At 44.2% G+C, this 18,741-nt stretch overlaps 1 protein-coding gene across 3 annotated transcripts in view; it reads left to right on the top strand.

Annotated features, from left to right (window-relative positions):
* The window catches only part of LOC140487134 (zinc finger protein 362-like), an 85,325-nt gene that overhangs the window by 45,539 nt on the left and 21,045 nt on the right, over positions 1-18,741 (top strand). For 2 of the 3 annotated variants that reach the window (XM_072586679.1, XM_072586678.1), the window contains exons 2-3: positions 7,849-7,916; positions 10,697-10,949. In XM_072586679.1, coding sequence (XP_072442780.1) covers positions 7,854-7,916; positions 10,697-10,949 — 316 coding nt within the window. In that variant the 5' untranslated portion in view covers positions 7,849-7,853. The remainder of the gene's footprint in view (positions 1-7,848; positions 7,917-10,696; positions 10,950-18,741) is intronic. The other variant, XM_072586680.1, reaches the window with a different exon arrangement.

The following is an 18,741-nucleotide window of genomic DNA, read 5'->3' as shown; positions in this document are numbered from 1 at the left end:
ATGTTCAGTGCCTCTTCAGATACTGAAGAAGTTTATGTTAATGTGCAGGAAAAATGTGCAGGACTAGGAGCATAGGTATATAGAAATACAGGAACAGGAGTAGGCCTTTCAGCCTGTTGAGCATGCTCCACCATTCAGTTAGATCATGATTGATCATCAGCCTCAAGGCCATTTTCCCATGCTCTCCCTGTTTCCCTTGATAGCAGTCGTATCCAGAAATATGTTGATTTCCATCTTGAACATAGTTGATGGAGCTTCCACAGCCCATTTTGGGGTAGAACATTTTAAAGATTCATCACCTTCTGAGTGAAGAAATTTCTCCTCATCCAAGGTCTACCTGAGAATGTAGCTCTTGGGTCTGGAGTCATCACAAGGGGAAGCATCCTACCTTTTTAATAATTATTCACTCCCAGGGATGTGGACATCACCAGCTGGGCCAGCATTTATTGTTCATCCCTAATCACTGTTAAGTGTCAACCACATTGCTCTGGGTCTGGAGTCACATGTAGGCCAAACTAGGTAGGGATGGCAGATTACCTTCCCTAACAGGCCTTCGTGAACCAGATGGGTTTTTCCTGAAAATTGCTTCGTGGTCATCAATAGACTTGGAATTCAAAAAATATCTGGAATTAAAATTGCATCATCTGTCATGCTGCACACAAGGATTCTGGTAAGCAGCAAGTAACACATGCACCACAGAAATTGCAATTAATGACCATCTCCAACCAGTGAAAATCTAATCATTACTCTTTCACATTCAATGGTATTAGCAGTGCTGAAACCCATTACCAACCAACTGGAGGCTTTCATTGATCAGACACTGGACTGGGCCAGTCATAGAAATACTGTGGCTGCAAGAGTAAGTCAAAGGTTAAGAATTCTGTGGCAAGTAACTCACCTCCTGACTCTCCACACTGCCTTTCTATCATCTACAAGGCATAGGTGAGGCGTGTGATGGAATATTTCACAGGTGCCTGGATGGGTGCAGTTCCAACAACACTCGAGGAGCTTGACACCATCCAGAACCAAGCAGTCTGCTTGACTGGCACCCCACCCACCAATTTTAATATTAAATTCCCTTCAGCACTGATATACAGTGACAGTATCCACAACATGCACTGTTACCAAGTTACCCAGGCTTGAGCACCTTCCAAATCCATGAGCAGCAGATGTATGGAAGACCATCACCTACAAGTTCCATTCCCAAGCCACAGACTGTCTTGACTTGGAACCTGTTGCTGTTTCTTCACTGTGGGTGCCCTGGCACAAGGACTACAGCTGTTCAAGAAGGCAGCTCATCGACATCTTCTGAAGGGCCGTTAGGGATGGGCAATAAATTGGTTTGAATTCCCACCATGGCAGATGGTGAAATTTGAATAAAAATCCAGAATTAAAATGAGTCTCCTATCAACCACATAAACATTGTAAGTTATATAAGACATAGGAGCAGGAGTAGGCCTGCTCTGGTCTGTCGAGCCTGCTCTGTCATTCAATAAGATCATGGCTGATCTTTTTATGAACTCCTGCTCACCATAACCCTTAATCCCTTTACTGTTCAATTGTCAATTGTTAGCTGGTGATGCCCACACCCTGTGCATAAATATTTAAAAGGAAGCACAAATCTGTTGCTGTCTGGATATTAGATTTCCCATTGTTAGGGTCAAGCTATTTTGGAAAATAGGGAATCTGTGTCACAATGGGTTCTCCTGACCAAGAGTTAGAAATTGACATGCTGCCAGTGTTTAACATTTATAGTTTAAAATCCGTTATCTAAATTGGTTTATGTTGCATTTTCCCTAAAATGAACTTTGAAACATTGGCCTTAAAAGGTCAGGTGAGATGAACAACTGAATACCTCCATTAGTCTTCACTCAGAATGTTGAGTAACACCAAGGGGAATCGAATAGTACAGAACATGATTCTGGTCGCTTGACTTCTGTTTGTCTATTGAGGCTGCCACTTGTCCCCAACGTTGTGCCCAGAAGGGTGGCAACAATTAGATTTAGCATTGCTACTGAACTTTCAGTCAATGGGCCATCAGGTCGCATGGGGAGGTAGTGGTGTAGTTGTAATATCTTTGGGCTTGTAATCCAAAACCCCCGGTTAATGTTCCAGGGGCATACCGCTGTGAAGGATGGTGAAATTTGAATTTGTTAAAAATGTGGAATAAAAATAAAGATCATGTAACCTCTGCCAATTGTTGTCAAACACCACCTGGATCATTGATGCTCTTTGAGAAAGGAAATCTGTTGCCCTTACCCAATCTGGCCTATATGTGACTCCAGACCCAAAGCAATGTGGTTGACTCTGAACTGCCCTCTGGGCAATTAGGGATGGATAATAAATGCTGGCTTAGCCAGCAACACTCCTATCCCATGAACAAATATACCAAAAGAAATTGGCCTATTTCTGTGGTGTGATAATTCTATAATTCCCATTATACCGCTTCATGAATGTCAGAGCAAGCACTGTTTTAACAAACCTTTCTGTTCTCAACAGTGACACAGGCTGGTGGATTAGGTTACTGCAGGACACTGGCACCAATCCTGCTGCTGTTCCTGGTATTAGTGTACAGTCTTGAAGTCTGTTTTCAATTTTGTGCAGAGATATGTAAATGTTGCTCTTTGTAACTGAAAATGGTATGTAAGTGGCAAAACAGGAGCTGTGCACAAGGTGTGTTCTATTGTATAAAACTGGGAAATTGCTTTCCCCAATGTGTAAAGTAGACTGTGATTTGTACCACTGAGTCCTGAAGATCAGGAAGCTCAGAGGGTTTCTCGTGCTTGATGCTGTTGTCACTGATTTAAGTCAAATTTCCTGTTAGGAGACCATTGCCATGTTTAGTTGGCTGCACTTTGTCCTGAGTTGGACTGGCATCTCAATCCTGACCGTTGATAGAATCCCTGCAGTGTGGGAGCAGGCCATTCAGCCCACACCAGCCCTCCAAAGAGCATCATACCCAGGCCAACCCTATAACCCTGAAATTTCCATAGCTAATCCACCTAGCCTGCGCAGCCCTGGACACTATGGGCAATTTTAGCACGGCCAATCCACCTAATCTGCACACCTTTGGACTGAGGAAATTGGAGCGCCCAGAGGAAACCTGCACAGACATGGGGACAATGTGCAAACTCAACCCAGTTGCCTGAGGGTGGAATCGAACCTGGGTCCCTGATGCTGTGAAGCAGTAGTGCTGACCACTGAGCCACCATGCTGCCTTGTGTTGTCCAGTAATTACTGATTTAAGGTGGGGACCAGCACCGAGGGGATAAGAGGATTACATTGAGTCAAATAGCCTCCTGATTCTGACTGTGTGGAAAAGACTGTCAGAACATCGCAGAACAGTTACTGTTTAAAATGGGACCTTTTGGTCCTTTTGTAGCCACACCGGCTTTCTGAGCATTTTGACTTAGTGCCAATCTCCAGCTTTTTCTTCTTTAGCCCTGCACATTGTTGCCATTTAAGTAATTGTCTGATGGCCTTTTGAGTGTCGAGGGCCATTGGTGACTGAAATGCCCACATGACGTTGAAGGAGCGACAAGAATATTTGTGAGCTGTGGGAGTGGGAGACGGTTTTTATAGGATTTCAGACCCACTCACACCATTAACCTGTAGCACCCTGAAGACTAGATTGTGATGAGCTGAAGCTGTCTTTGGTTATGTATTGCCTGATTGAGAAACCTTATGTCTGGTTGACCTCACAATCATAAGTACATTTAGGAATAGGAGGAGGCCATTCAGCCCCTCTAAGCTGCTGTGTTGTTCAATTAAGCCAATGCTGACCTGTACCTCAATGTCATTTTGCTGCACATGCCCCATATCTACTTGATGCAACGAATGGCTGAGATCCAAAATGGAGTATTTGATAGGAAGCAGATTCAGTTGTGACTTTCTTAAAAGAATTGGATTGTTATCTGAAGGGGAATGTCAATAGTGTGGTCATTAAGTGTTTAATAGTTTTTGTTTGCATTTTTGATTACCTTGCTGGGTACCCATCCCCTTCTTGGCTATTTTAACAGGCAACAAGCCAAAACCAAAGCTGTCAGTCTTGAAACGTAAAGTTTATTGTTCACTGCACAGACACTGCCAGACCTGGAGGGTATTTCTAGCATTTTCTGCTTTTCTATTCAAGGCAGAGATGAGGAGGAATTTTTTTTCTTTCTCAGAAGGCTATTAGTATCTGGAATTCCTGTTCCTTTCTGAGCAGTTGAAGCTGCCTCACTGAATATATTCAAAGTTAAAAAGCACACAACACCAGGTTATAGTTCAACAGGTTTAATTGGAAGCGCTAGCTTTCAGAGCACTGCTCCTTCATCAGGTGGTTGTGGAGTACACAATTGTAAGACACAGAATTTATAGCAAAAGTTTACAGTGTGATGTAATTGAAATTATACATTGAAAAATATCTTGATTGTTTGTTAAGTCTCTCATCTGTTAGAATGACCGTGATAGCTTCACTTCTTTCATATGTAAATGGAAAAACTTTCTTTAAAAGTTACATTCTCAGGTTAACTGTAACGATTGGTGTCAGCCAGATTTGTTGAAGGTGTTCTGTTGTCTGTGCCATAATGTTTAGACTGATTCTAATCTAAAAAAATGCGTTAACAGAGTCTTCCATGGATTCATGCAGAGTTACATTGTACTTTGCTCAAAATCTGCAAGTACAAATTCATCCCACGAACAGATATGTGTATATGTGCATGTGGGTTTGTGTGTGTGTGCGCGCGCGCGTGTGTGTCTGGGGTGGGGGTTTGTGAGTGTCTGTGAGACAGAGTGTTTTTGTGTGTAGTTCAGGACATTCGACTTCGGACCTTTGGGTGACCATCCTCCAAGGCGGACTTCAGGACGGGTAGCAGCAAAAAGTGGCCGAGCAGAGGCTGATAGCTAAGTTCGGTGCCCATAGGGAGGGCCTCAACCAGGACTTTGGGTTCATGTCACACTACAGATGACCACCATTGCACTATACATGCACTACACAGACACTCCTTACACACACACATGCATACACACAGAGGCACTCCTATGCACACATAGACACTCCTATACACAGATATGCACACAGACACTCACACACACTCCTACAGACACACACACTCCCAAACTCACGCATATCCTCTCACAGACTTAAACCCCTTTGCGCGCGCGCACATGCACACACACACACACACACACACACACACACACACACACACACACACACACATAAATACAAGCTCTTTCACAGACACTCACAACTCCCCCACCCCAGACACACACACACACACACACACATATAGGCACTCCTGTACACTGACACGCACACAGACACTCACACTCCCATATGCACCCTCTCGTGGACTTAGACCCTTTATACTCACACACATATACACTCTTTCTCACAAACACTAACAACCTCCCACGTCAGACACACACACACTCCTACACACACACGCATACACTCTCACACGTGCACCCTCTCACTAACTTAGATCCCTTTACACTCTCTCTCACACGCACATACATTCTCTCTCACAGACTCTCACAACCCTCTACCCCCAGACACATACACATACACACACACACACTCCTACAGAAGAAACACACACTCCACACTCACAAATGCACCCTCCGTCAGACTTGGACCCCTTTACACTCAAACACACACATATACACTCTCTCTCACAGACACTCACAACCCCTCCCCCCACTCCCGACACACACACACACACACACACACATACAAAAAACCCACATGCACATGTACGCATATACGTTTGTGGGGTGAATTTGTACTTGCAGAGTTACATTGTTCTTTGCTCAAAAACTGCATGAATCCATGGAAGACTCTGTTAACTCATTTTTTTTAGATAAGAATCAGTCTAAACATTATGGCACAGACAACAGAACGCAGGGGGCTAACACCTTCAACAAATCTGGCTGACACCAGTCGTTACAGTTAACCTGAGAATGTAACTTTCTTTAAAAGTTTTGCCATTTACATATGAAAGAAGTGAAACTATCATGGTCATTCTAACAGATGAGAGACTTAACAAACAATCAAGGTATTTTTCAATGTATAATTTCAGTTACATCACACTGTAAACTTTTGCTATAAATTCTGTGTGTTAGGATTGAGCCCTGATGAAGGAGCAGTGCTGGAAAGCTAGTGTTTCCAATTAAACCTGTTGGGCTATAACCTGGTGTTGTGTGATTGTTAAATTTGTGCAGCCCAGTCCCACACCGGCATCTCCAAATCATGAATATGTTCAAGGCTGAGTTAGGCAAATTTTTGAGTGCCAGGGGAGCCAGAGGTTATAGAATGGAATGTGGAGTGAAGGCCACAGCCAGATCAGCCAAGGTCGTATTTGATGACAGAGTAAACTGTGAAGGAGGTGAATTGCTTCTTACTGCCATGGGCGGAGATGGGAAAAGTGCAGATAAATGAGGAGTGGCAAGAGGCGAATTGCTCGTACAGAGAGCTGGCACAGGCAGGATGGGCCAAATAGTCTGCTTCTGTGCCGTTGACCATTCCACGATTCCATTCCATGATGATATTACTCATTAAAAATCCATCGCTTGTAGCCTTTAAAGATCCAATTGTCCCAGCATCCAAAGCCTTCTGATTGAAAATGTTCCAGGTGCTGCTACCCTTTGTGTGACTCTGTGCTTCCCCCTGGTGGTGCTCATTGATTTTGCTACAGTTTTAAGATTCTGCCTCTTGCTTTTGAATTCCCGATGAGAGGAAGTAATTTCTCCAGATCTACCACATCAAACACATGTCGAATACGTCAACCTTCATATTCCCAAGGGAGCACAGGCTAGTATCTGTGTACTCGACTTGCTTAGTTTGTCAGGGGTTTCGAAGTCGTGTTTGAATTGGGAAATCCTGGTAAAAGGCAATACAATACAAGACAGCAGCTTACATTGATATAAAGGTAAACTTTTGATATCATAGAATCCCCACAGTGTGGAAACTGGCCCTTCAGCCCGACAAGTCCACACCGACATAACAACATATGTATGTCAGATTCTTTAAAAAGGTGAAGCAACTGGTCACCAAAGAGGGAATGAAGGCTCTGTCAATGAGGCAAGTCTTTTTTTGAAGACTTATTTAAGGCAGAACAACAGATGGCAAAGTCCAGTGGCTCTAAGGGAATTTCAAATATTTGGACCACTTTCATCCGGAGCATTCTAATAGAGAGATGAGCTGCATGAGGTAATGATGTAACTAGCTGATGCTGTTGCTTAGTTGGACAAAAGCAGTGATTGAGTCCTGAAAGTCAATTGGTAAAGGATAGAACCGGACCCAATCTGTACACACTTCTAAAGAATTGTTTGTATATTGCGAACGTGCACCTTTTTAAACCAACAGCCACAACTTCAGTCTCTGTCTTTATATAGGAGCTCAAATGAATCCCCAGTTAATACCCAGTGTAATTAAGATATAGTTATGATTTGGGACTTTTGACATCCTGGGACAAAATGAGGTCACAGATGGGATGGTCTTAGAATTGATTTTATTGTGTTGAAATGCAGTTTGTGGAGTGTAGGATGAACAGGAAAGCTTAGGAAGAGCCAAGGAGAAAAAAAAAAGAGATCACCAAATAATTATTGCTAAAATAAAGATAAGAAATGATTTCAGCATTGAGGGTGAGGATTAGTTGTCTGATAGGAGAGAGTGAGACGGGATTCTTATATGACAGCAAGCTCTTTCTAGTCCTGTTCCAGTGACTGGTGTTTGAGGATCCATCCCAGACCAAGGAGCAGCATTGCAGTCTTGCACAGGGTAGCTTCCCAGAGAGTGTTAGAGGTAAAGGATCGCTTACTGTAAATTTCCTGTAACTGGAGGTCTTTGTTTCTCTTCCACAGTTGCCATGGCTGAGCCACGATTCAACAACCCGTATTTCTGGCCTCCACCCCCCACGATGTCAAGCCAGGTACAAGTGAATAGATATTGTGTTAAAAGAGTGTAACAGCATCAGATATTAGTGTGCAGCGTGACACTTTGTGCCCACCGTAGTCTTGTAGCCAGGAGAGAAATGTGAGAATGCACCCTAGCATTTCCTGACTAAATGCTGCTGGTATTTTGTGTCCGTGTTTTCTCTGCATTGTTTTCATTTCAGAAATAAAGAAGGAGGTGGGGGGGGGGGCGCTGGAAGAGAGGTGGTACTGTGAACCTCGGCAGGGTTACATAAAAAATAGGAGTAGGCCGCCTGACCCATCGAGCCTGCTCCACCATTCAATAAGATCATGGCTGATCTTTTCGGGGATTTCAGTTCCACTTACCCATCTGCTCACCATAACCCTTAATTCATTAACTGTTCAAAAATCTATCTTTCTTTGCCTTAAAGTGAGGGAGCCTCAACTATTTCACAGGGAATTCCACAAATTCACAACACTTTGGGGGAAGAAATTCCTCCTCAACTCAGTCCTGACACTGGTTAGACAATAGCTATCCACTTGTAGGAACTGAGTGTAAATCTAGCCCGGGCTGATGGGATCAATGTTTTCTCTATGTGGTCTATAATGCTTCTCTGTCAAGTGGGCAGTCTCGCGCCCATTGGCCTACCTCAGCAGACACCGGTACCAAAGTACCAGTCACTCTCAGAGCAACTTCTGGCCATTTGGTGCAGGCAGTGATGAAGGGCCAAGTGTTTTGAGAGTGGGACCAAAGCTGCTTTGTTTGGAGCAAAGGGAGCACTTATGCTGCATCCACCAGGTCTCGAATGCTCTCACTGGCTTCCTGCAATGGAAAAATGACTCATTCCCCAGCGCTACTACCTCTTTTTAATGAGCACCGAATTCATGCCAATAGAACAATCCACTTTGCTCCCTGTTCTTTTGGGTTATAATTTGCTGTTGTTTCTTTACCAATGGCTTCTTCTGTAGGTGCATTCAGAGGTTCATTCCTTGAAAGTTGCTGTAGGGAAGGCCACAGAATGGACCGTCTGACCAATACGCAGTACCCAGCAAGTGCCAGCACAATTCTGCCAAAGTGTGGTCGGTCACTGAAAGAGTGAGGAGCCAAGGGGCCTATCTGGTCATACTTGTCTTTTCCCCACCCTTCCTTACTGTTGGTCAGCTTCCATTCCTTGCCGGAGGGTGGAGGGGTGCAGTGGGGGGGAGGTGCTATAAATGTAGGGAATAGAGATGCACCCCCCACCCCGTCATCCAGAGGAACAGAATTAGCTAGTTTAATGTCATCGAAACAGCTTCTTGCTCCATCCATCCCCTGCAGCCTGTGGAATATTTATACAAGCCCAGTTTGGAAAGAGTTTGGTTGCTAAGCCACTAACTCAACAGCACAAGGGTAACTGTGCTGTTAATTTGGAGCAAGGAAAGAAACCAGTATGTTGCATTTGTATAGTACCTTTCACAACCTCAGGCTGTTCCCGACACTCTTTGCCCTGTATCAAACAGAATGAACAAAGCGGCTCTCCCACTGTGGCCTTGTTTGGTAAAGGCACCAGTTGTGTGGTGCTGAGTCCCAGGTTTATCTTGGTTCAGCTTACTGATGTTTCTGGTTCAGGTCCTACAACAAGTTGCAGTGACCGTGGCCTGAGGTAGGGGAACTCTGGAGGGTGGAGGTCACCTTACAAAAGTGACCTGCTGTCCGGTAACCTCTGCTGCAAAGTGCGCGTGGGTTTAGGATTGGAGTTAGGGTGGGAATCGGGCGTGATAACCAAACAAACCCCCCAGCCCAATCTCCAGGAGATACATGGTCCCTTGATCAAGGACCAAATGGATTGTGCCTGCCTCAGGACCTGTATCCCAACACAACCCAGAACCTTCCAGATAGATGGGCAGAAGTTTGAACTTTGACCATGGTAAAGCTTCTGGACCAGTAATCCACAATAATGGACTAAACCTTCAGAGGCGATAGGGAAGGCCACAGTATGGACCGTCTGACCAATACGCTGTACCCAGCAAGTGCCAGCACGATTCTGCCAAAGTGTTGTCGGTCACTGAAAGAGTGAGGAGCAAGGGACCTTTCTGGTCACACTTGTCTTTTCCCCACCTCAGAGGCGCAAATGTAAATCACACTGTGGAATTCAAATTCAATGGATAAATAAATTTGGAGTCAAAATACGAGCCTCACTAATAAGAATCATGAATACACTAGATTGTCCTTCACCCTATCCCATCCTGACCTACAGGGTTGGCATGGTGGCTCAGTGGTTATCACTGCTGCCTCACAGCTCCAGGGACCCAGGTTCGATTCCAGCTTTGGTCTGTGTGGAGTTTGCACATTCTCCCCGTGTCTGCGTGGGTTTCCTCCTGGTGCGCTGGTTTTCTCCCACAGTCCAAAGATGTGCAGGTCAGGTGAATTGCCCATGCTAAATTGCCCGTAGTGTTAGGTGCATTAGTCAGAGGGAAATGGGTCTGGGTGGGTTATTCTTCGGAGGGTCGCTGTGGACTTGTTGGGCCAGATGGCCTGTTTCCACACTGTAGGGAATCTAATCTAATCTAATGTGACAGCAATATGGTTAACCTGCCTGAGAGGACAATTAAAGATGGGCAAGAGCAATAACTGTCCCATCCTATAACAGATGTAGAGAAAATAGGCCATTATAAGTCTAGTATCAATCCCAAGGCCAGCCTGCTGGGATATTCTGTGTGTAGTGTTTGTGCACAGGTTTATGGTCCCAGTGAGCAAGTTTAGTTAATGACATGACACTGTCTTATTTCTTTGGTGTCTGTTTGTCCTCCTCCCCAGCTCGATAATCTGATGCTGATAAACAAGATCAAGGAGCAGCTAATGGCGGAGAAGATCCGCCCACCGCACATGCCCCCCTCGTCCGTGCAATCCCAGCAGCCCTTGCTGCTGCCGTCGACCTCGCAGAGTGGCCAATCACCCCTGTCGATCCTAAAGCCACAGCAGCTGTCGGACGTCCACACGCAGGCCCCTCAGCCGGATGTGGCCCTCCACGCCAGACCTGCTACCAGTTCTGTAACAGGTATTTTGAACTGTAAGGACATATTTTTTCTCGCACGCTAACTGACACGTGTTGAATGTTGAATTGTATCTGACCTGTTTCCTCAGGAGGTGAAAGGTGCCTTGAGCCTGTGCAAGTTTCGGTCATGTCACTTGTAGGTGGTTGTCCAATGGGTGGTCAGCCATTTTCTTACAGGAAGAGGAACGGCTGAAACCATAGCAGCAGTACTCCAGAGCCATTTCCACTCTGTACCTCAGTCTTTTGACAACACTGTTCTTGCTACACTGGGAGGCACAAAGGAAAAGGACATATCCGGTTCAGGTTAGCATTTCTCAGCCTCGTGAGTAGAAAAAGAGGCACCAACATAACTCAAGTGTGAAGCCTGGCTGGTAGGAGGCTGCAGTGGGCCTTTAGGCCTCAGGCCTCATTACAATTACCACCGAGATGAGGAACACAAAGAGAAATAGATGAAATTGCTGAGCAAGGCAGTCAACCTTTGTGGAAGAGGTAGTGGGAGAGAGAGAGCCAAATGAGTTAATGTTTCATGCTCTATATGTGAAATGTTTTGTTTGCCCTCCCTTTCTTAAGACACAATGTCGTGTTTGATGTTGTTTTGTAACCTCAAGATATATCTTATAAGCTTTGTTTTCCACAAGGTGCTGCACTTGCAAACGATCGTTCTTTATATGTGAGCACTGACTGTGAAGGTCAAAAGCCCTATTACCTGATCTTAATATTATGTCTAGATTGCATAACAGTCATTGAGAAGAGATCAGGAATGTCAACCAGGACAAATTTTACTTCTCACCAGCTGAGGGGTGTAAAGAAAGAAAGATCTTTACAACCAGTGAAGTATTTTTTAAAATGTTGCTACACCAACAATGATTATCTTAAATGGCCTGATTATCGGCTTTAGTCAGCCTTGGGTGAGCAATCGGTATTGACCAAGAAAAACTCACTTGCTGTCCTCTGAATGCTTTACGTTTATCTGAGAGGGTAAATGGGGCATTGATTGAAATATCTCAATGGGGAGATGTTGGCACAGCAATGTTCCTGGGCAACCAATCCAGAGGCCTAAGCTAATCCTTTGGGGAGGCAGTTCAAGCTGTTGAAATTTAAATTCAGTGAATAAAATCTGGATTAAAAGTTAGTCTCAGTAGTGGAACAAAATCACAGAAGTGTTAGGGTGCAGAAGGAGGCCATTCTGCCTATTGTACCTCCGCCGTCCTATAGCATGGTCAGTGATTGTTGTAAAATCCCATCAAGTACACAAGGGTCTGCCATCCTGACCTTGTCTAGCCGACATGTGACTCCAGACCCTCTGCAATGTGGTTGATTCTGCCCTGTCCTCTCCATTGGCCCAGCAAGCTATTCCGTTCAAGAACAACTCAGGATGGCAATGACAGCTGGGTTTGCCATTATGCCCAGACTCCATGAAAATGAATTCAATGATTTAGATCTGCACGGTGGCTCAGTGGTTAGCACTGCTGCCTCACAGCGTCGGGGTCCCAGGTTCGATTCCACTCTTGGGTGACTGTGTGCAGTTTTGATGTGGAGGTGCCGGTGTTGTACTGCGGTGGATAAAGTTAAAAATCACACAACAACAGGTTATAGTCCAACAGGTTTATTTAGAACTACGAGCTAGCTACCTGACAAAGGAGCAGTGTCCTGGAAGTTTGCACTTCCAAATAAACCTGATGGACTATAACCTGGTGTTGTGTGATTTATAACTGTGTGCAGTTTGCACATTCTCCCTGTATTCACATGAGATTCCTCTGGGTGCTGCAGTTACCATCCACAGTCCAAAGATGTGCAGATTAGGTGGATTGGCCATGTAAATGGCTCCATTGTGTCCGGGGATGTGCACTTTAGGTGGATTGGTCATGGGAAATGCATGGTTACAGATATGGGAGTGCGTCTGGGATGGAGTGCTCTTTGGAGGTTCGATGGGCCAAATGGCCTGTTTCTGCACTGTAGGGCTTCTAAGATTCTATTTAGAAGGTGGAACTCCCTCAGTACTGGACTGTTGTCAGCCTGTGCTGAAGAGTAAAACATGGCTGAGAGGTGAGAGTACAACACACTGACACCGAGACTACTTGCAGCCCCATAATATTACAATTGATTGCAGGGGAGAGATTAAACCAGGGTTTTACTGAGTGACCGAGCTCTCCCTTTGGCAACAAATCCTTCCAAGAAGCCACCGCTCACATTCTGTAAACTAGATCTCCCACATGTTTGGCAGGAGACTGGGTTGTGAAGGCTATATCTTGCTCTCCCACATGAGAACGATGGCCTGGCTAGATTCTAAGAGGTGGATCTGCGTTCACATTCAGTCATGAGAACCTTGGTTGAAACGCCTGGAATATTGTGAACAGCATTGTCCTCATTTTGTATGGAAGGATATAATGGAGACAGTCCAGCAATTGATCATGGGGTTGGGTGCTGGGGTGAGAAGTTTGCCTCGTAATGAGATGGCTGAGCGTACGAGGCCTGTAATCTCTGGAGGTTTGAAGAATGAGAGATGGTGTCATTGAAACATCAAGATTCCGAGGGGGCTTGACGGATCAGAGTGAGTTTCTGCTGGTCAGGGATTCTCGAATGTAAGGAGTATTTGGGAACGTAGAGTCTAATTTAACGATCAACCAGGATCGTGTTGAACGGTGGGGAGAGCTCAATGAGTTGTATAGCCTTCTGCTGCTGAAGGCCTTGTAGTTTTAATAGAGGACTTTCCTCATTGCTATGAATGCTGGGATAGCGCTACCTCCATTGCCATGACTTGCTTCCCTGATATCTCATGCAGAGTGAGTGCACAGCAACCTCACCATTTGAACGCTGCAAGGAGAGAAAGGAAATGCCTGTACTTTTGACTGCAATCTGTACGATGTTGGGCTGCAGACCAGAGGATGCAATTCCGGTAATCACTGAATGTGTGGATGAGTCAGTTATCACTGTCAAACAATGCAGAAGTCAAAAAGCTGTCACTTGGCTGGGGGGTGCTGCTGGTTGGTGAGGGCTGGAAGAAGTCAAATCAAGTATAGTTTTGTTCTCTATCTGCAATAGATTGTCCTGTATACCGGGTGGCTCTGTTAGTCAAAGGGTAAGACAGAAATGTTACTAACACTCGGCATGTCATGACTGATAAAGAGAACAGAACAGTTCATGTTTCACACTTGGGGAACCCTCATCAGAAATGTTCAGCATTTAGCCACCTTTGACATTGCTGAGGTTGATATCAACCAGGGGACAGAACTCCCAAATAAGCAGTTTCTGAATTGGACACATTTCACACTTCTTTCTTTATTTTTACCAGAGACTATTTTTCGTGCACTAGGTGTACAGGTCAAATGATAACATGTCACACCCCTGGGGTGCGCTGAATTTGGTCAGCTCTGTTGGCAACTAGGAAAGAAATGTGCCCTGTCATCTAAGACTCAATAGAGTGTTCCTGAGCTCTATTCGGTAGCCCTACTGGAAATCGCCTGTGTAGGTAGACACCAGCTATTCCTGCCCCTTAACTGAATATGCTGCAGCAATTCAACAGACTCATACTGTGAATATCATACTGTGAATATGACCATAACAACATGAGGCCTGGTTTAGAGCTGTTTTTCAGTTCGACACATTCCTCATCCCATGTGATCATCTTATACCTGAAAAAAAAACACAACAGGGTTGTTTTTCAGACTGGAGGCTTGTGACCAGTGGTATTCCACAGGGACTAATGCTGGGTTCACTTTTGTTTGTTATTTATATATATGATTTTGATGAGAATATAGAATGAATGGTTAGTAAATTTGCAGAAGACATCAAGATTGGTGGTATGGTGGACACTAAGATTACAGCAAGATCTTCTTCATTTGGGTCAGTGGGCTGAAGAGTGGCAGATGCCGTTTAATTTGGACAAAGATAAGGTATTGCATTTTGGTAAAACAAGACTTATACAATTAAAAGTAGGGCCTTGGGTAGTGTTGTAGAACAAAGAGACCTTGGAGTTCATGTACGTAATTCTTTGAAGTTTGTGTCACATATAGACAGGGTTGTTAAAAAAGCATTTAGCGTGCTTACCTTCATTGGTCAGACTTTTGAGTATAGGAGTTGGATGTTAATTGAGGGTGTACAGGGTGTTGGTGAGGCCTCTTCTGGAGTATTGTGTCCTGCTCTGGCTGCCCTGTTATAGGAAGGATATTATTAAGCTGGAGAGAGTTCAGAAGAGATTTACTGACGTGTTGCCACAAATGGAGTATTTGAGTTATCAGGAGAGGTTGGATAGGCTGGGACTTTTTTCACTGGAGCGTAGGAGGTTGAGGGGTGACCTGATAGAGGTTTGTAAAATCTTTTCTCTAGTGTGGGGGATGTCAAGACAAGAGGGAGTATTTTTAAGGTGAGAGGAGAAAGCTTTAAAAAAAGTCATGAAGAGCAATTTTCTTTTTACACAGAATGGTTCGTGTGTGAAATGAACTTCCAGAGGAAGTGGTGGATGACAACAGTGACAACTTTTAAAAACAATTGGATAGGAAAGGCTTGGAGGGATATGGGCCAAGCACAGGCAGGTGGGACTAGTTTAGTTTAGGTGTGTGGTTGGCATGGACAAGTTGGACCGAAGGATCTGTTTTCTTGCTGTATGACTCTGTGACTCTATTACCAGGCTATGGGAGGCTGCAATGTGGTGGGAGAGATTCCTGGGTAGCCATGTGATGGGAGAAAACTGGAGCCTCTACTATCAGTAGCTCCAAACTCCAGCATGCATGGAAGAGCACATGTTGTCAGGTCACCTAATCCTCCCTTGGTGTAGGGTAAGGCATCGTTCACACTTGCCTGAGACTTGAGAATTTCTGCAGGGAAGTCCCGGTCATTGCTGTAGTACCTGATGTTTGCCACAGAGTGGTGCTCTATTACAAACCCTACCTCAGCGAGCTGTTATGGAAATCACAGAAGTTTCGTGGTCCAGCACGAGGCCATTCGGCCCACCAGCTCTCCAGTGACTTAGTGCCACTTGTCTGCCTTTTCCCCATACCCTTTCTTATTGTTTCTGTTCAAATGTTCATCCTCTCGAATACCTCAGTTGACTCTGCCTCCACCACACTTTCAGGCCTGAAACACTCATTGTGTGAAACAAGTTTTTCCCTCGCATTGCATTTGATACTTCTGGAAATTTCTTTACCGCATTTGAATAAAGCAGAACAGTTGGTAAAAATAATGTTCAATTGATGAGATCATTTAATATGTAAACTAATGGAGTTCCTGTATCTCTCCCAATTTCTTTCTTTTATTCATTATGAAGATATCAGCCCCTTTTAACAGCTAGGCTCAGTAACCTTCCTAGCTGTTGTCATCATTATTCAGCATGGAGATAAATACATTGATAACAATAATGAAGGACTTCAAGTTAGTTATAAATGGTTCTTGATGTTCTTTAAACTAAACCAAATTATTTTCCGACGATAATTTTTATCAATAACACTGGGCTAGACTTTTAAAGTAAGAAAAACACTCTGGATTAGTGCTGTTAGGAATAAAATGACCTTTTTGACATTTATACCTCCAATCTGGTCCTGATTGCTGCAGCCTTTCACCTTGTGGCTGTCATTTTTCTCTTCCCTTCCCTTCTCCAGCTCTCTTTTGCTCTCTAGCATCATCTCACATGCTTTACCCCCACGACGTTTTCTTGTTTCTTTGTAAAGTATTCTCTCTACTGACTCTTCTGTTGCCCTTCTGTTTTTGTTTCCACCGTTCCATTTTGTCTCCCAGTTCAGTTCTCTCCAAATCACTTTATCTCCATTCCCCCATCTTCCCACTCCCTGCCTTTACTCCCTCTTCATCTCTATCACTTCTCTTTCTCCTGTTGTTTTTTTCTTTTTGCTAGTCACCCTGTTTTCCTTGTTTCCCAGCCTCCCTCTCTCCTCCACCACAGTCTCCCCAATCCATCTATCATCTCCACTCTCTTCCTTTTCCCTCTCTCTTCCTGTTCCCCAATCTCTCCCAACGCCCCCATTTCCCCCTCTTCCCCTCTTCCTTGTCCATTCATATTCTCTTGCTCCCTCTCACCCCTCATTTCCTTTTTGATCCACTTTATAATTTAGTTTCTCTGTCTCTGTCTTTTCGTGCAAAGTTCTTGTTGGTTCTTCCTCATATCTCTTCTCCCTTTATTTCCATCATTTTCTCCCTCGCTCCTCTTTCTCTCAATGTGCCCTTCCTTTCCTGCTGTGTCCTCTGCCACTCTTTCTCTGCCATCCCATGTGATTAGTTATGTAATCTCATTAAGGTCAGATTAACTAAATGCCCAGATCTGCAGCAGTCATTCCCATTGAGTTTCTCCCTCACTGATGCTTGTTCCATACCTGATTCTAGGAACCCAGACAGCATTCACATGTTTAGAAGGGTGACCTGCATTTACAAAGCACCTTGTCACATAGGAAAAATGTCCTCAAAGCACTACATACCCATGTCATGAGACAAAAAAAATGACACTGAGCTAAAGAAGGAAATAGGGACTAAGAAAGTCTTAAAGGAGGAGAGCGGTCAAGAGACAAAAAGGTTTAGGGGAGGGAATTATAGAGCCTATCTGCCATTAGAACCATAAATGGGGCAAGTTGGGTATGACATTTGAATTTGAGGAGCTCAGAAAAGCTGGTTCCTTTACCACGCTGGCAGCTGAGTAGACTTGCTTTAAGTTGACTTAAGATCCTGTCATGATTATGGGAGCCAGTCTTGGCAGTGTGACTGCTGAGATCTGGCTCATAGTTACTCACATCCTGACATCAGAGCAAGTGGAAGTAATTACACAAACAGATGGGGTGAAAATGGGCCTGATCACAGTGTTGGAATGAGAGAGCTGTTCATGATCCACATCTTCACCTTGTGTTCCGTTATCAGAGCGTGACAACTACAAGTGCACTTCCCCAGTTCAGCTGCCAAAGGGAGTTTTAAAAATGTAAATATAATGTGCAGAGTCTCTGTGATGTTCTGACAGTTCATAACCTAACCAAAATGTTGTCATTGTGGATTATTGCACTGGGAGCTGTGCACCACCACCCCACCATTACTCTGATATCTGTTACATGTAGTTGTTCTCCTCTTCGACTCATGGTCTGCAAGACAGTAGACATATATAAGGAAGAAAAGGAGACGGGGCAATCAAGGATTCTTTACCTGGCACTCATTGCTGTTTATCCTGTTGAAGGTGGTATGCTTCATTATGTACATTCCCAAGAGGACAACATACAGGAATATATATTTAAGGAATATGTTCCATTAAAATTAATAAACAGAAACTAACAGTAAATCACAGCTAGAACATGACCAGGTTCCCAACACACACTCTGTTGACCTATTTTTTGTAGTATTTCAAGGAGGTGTTATCTTAATCCAAAGACCCAGGTAACTGTTCCAGAAACATGGGGTTGAATCGTCCTTGGCTGATGGTGGAGTTTAAGTTCAATAAAAATCTAAAATTGAGAGTCGAACAATGACTATGAAACCGTTGTCAATTGCGAGAAAAGCCCATCTTGTTTACTAATGTCTTTTCACAACGGAAACTGGACTGGTCTGAACTAATGTGACTCCAGCAATGTGGTTGACTCTAACCTACTATCTGGGCAATTAAGGGTGGGCAGTAAATGCTGGCTGAACCAACCAGGTCCTCCTCTGGTGAATGAATCTAAAAATAAATGGACTGGATGTGCTTATTTCAGATCACTTCTCCACTTGGGAATACCTGAGCAAATCAAGTGTAGCTCCGTCTTGGAATCCAGACAGTAGCACCGGGAAAATCTGTGAGTGTGTGTGTGTATTTTTCTATATGGGAGTGCACGTTTGTGTGTGTTTG

The sequence above is a fragment of the Chiloscyllium punctatum genome, chromosome 16 (genome assembly GCF_047496795.1).
Source record: "Chiloscyllium punctatum isolate Juve2018m chromosome 16, sChiPun1.3, whole genome shotgun sequence".
In the NCBI taxonomy this organism is placed as follows: domain Eukaryota; kingdom Metazoa; phylum Chordata; class Chondrichthyes; order Orectolobiformes; family Hemiscylliidae; genus Chiloscyllium; species Chiloscyllium punctatum.
The sequence above is the reverse complement of the archived record's forward strand: the minus strand, read 5'-3'. Positions and strand labels throughout refer to the sequence as shown.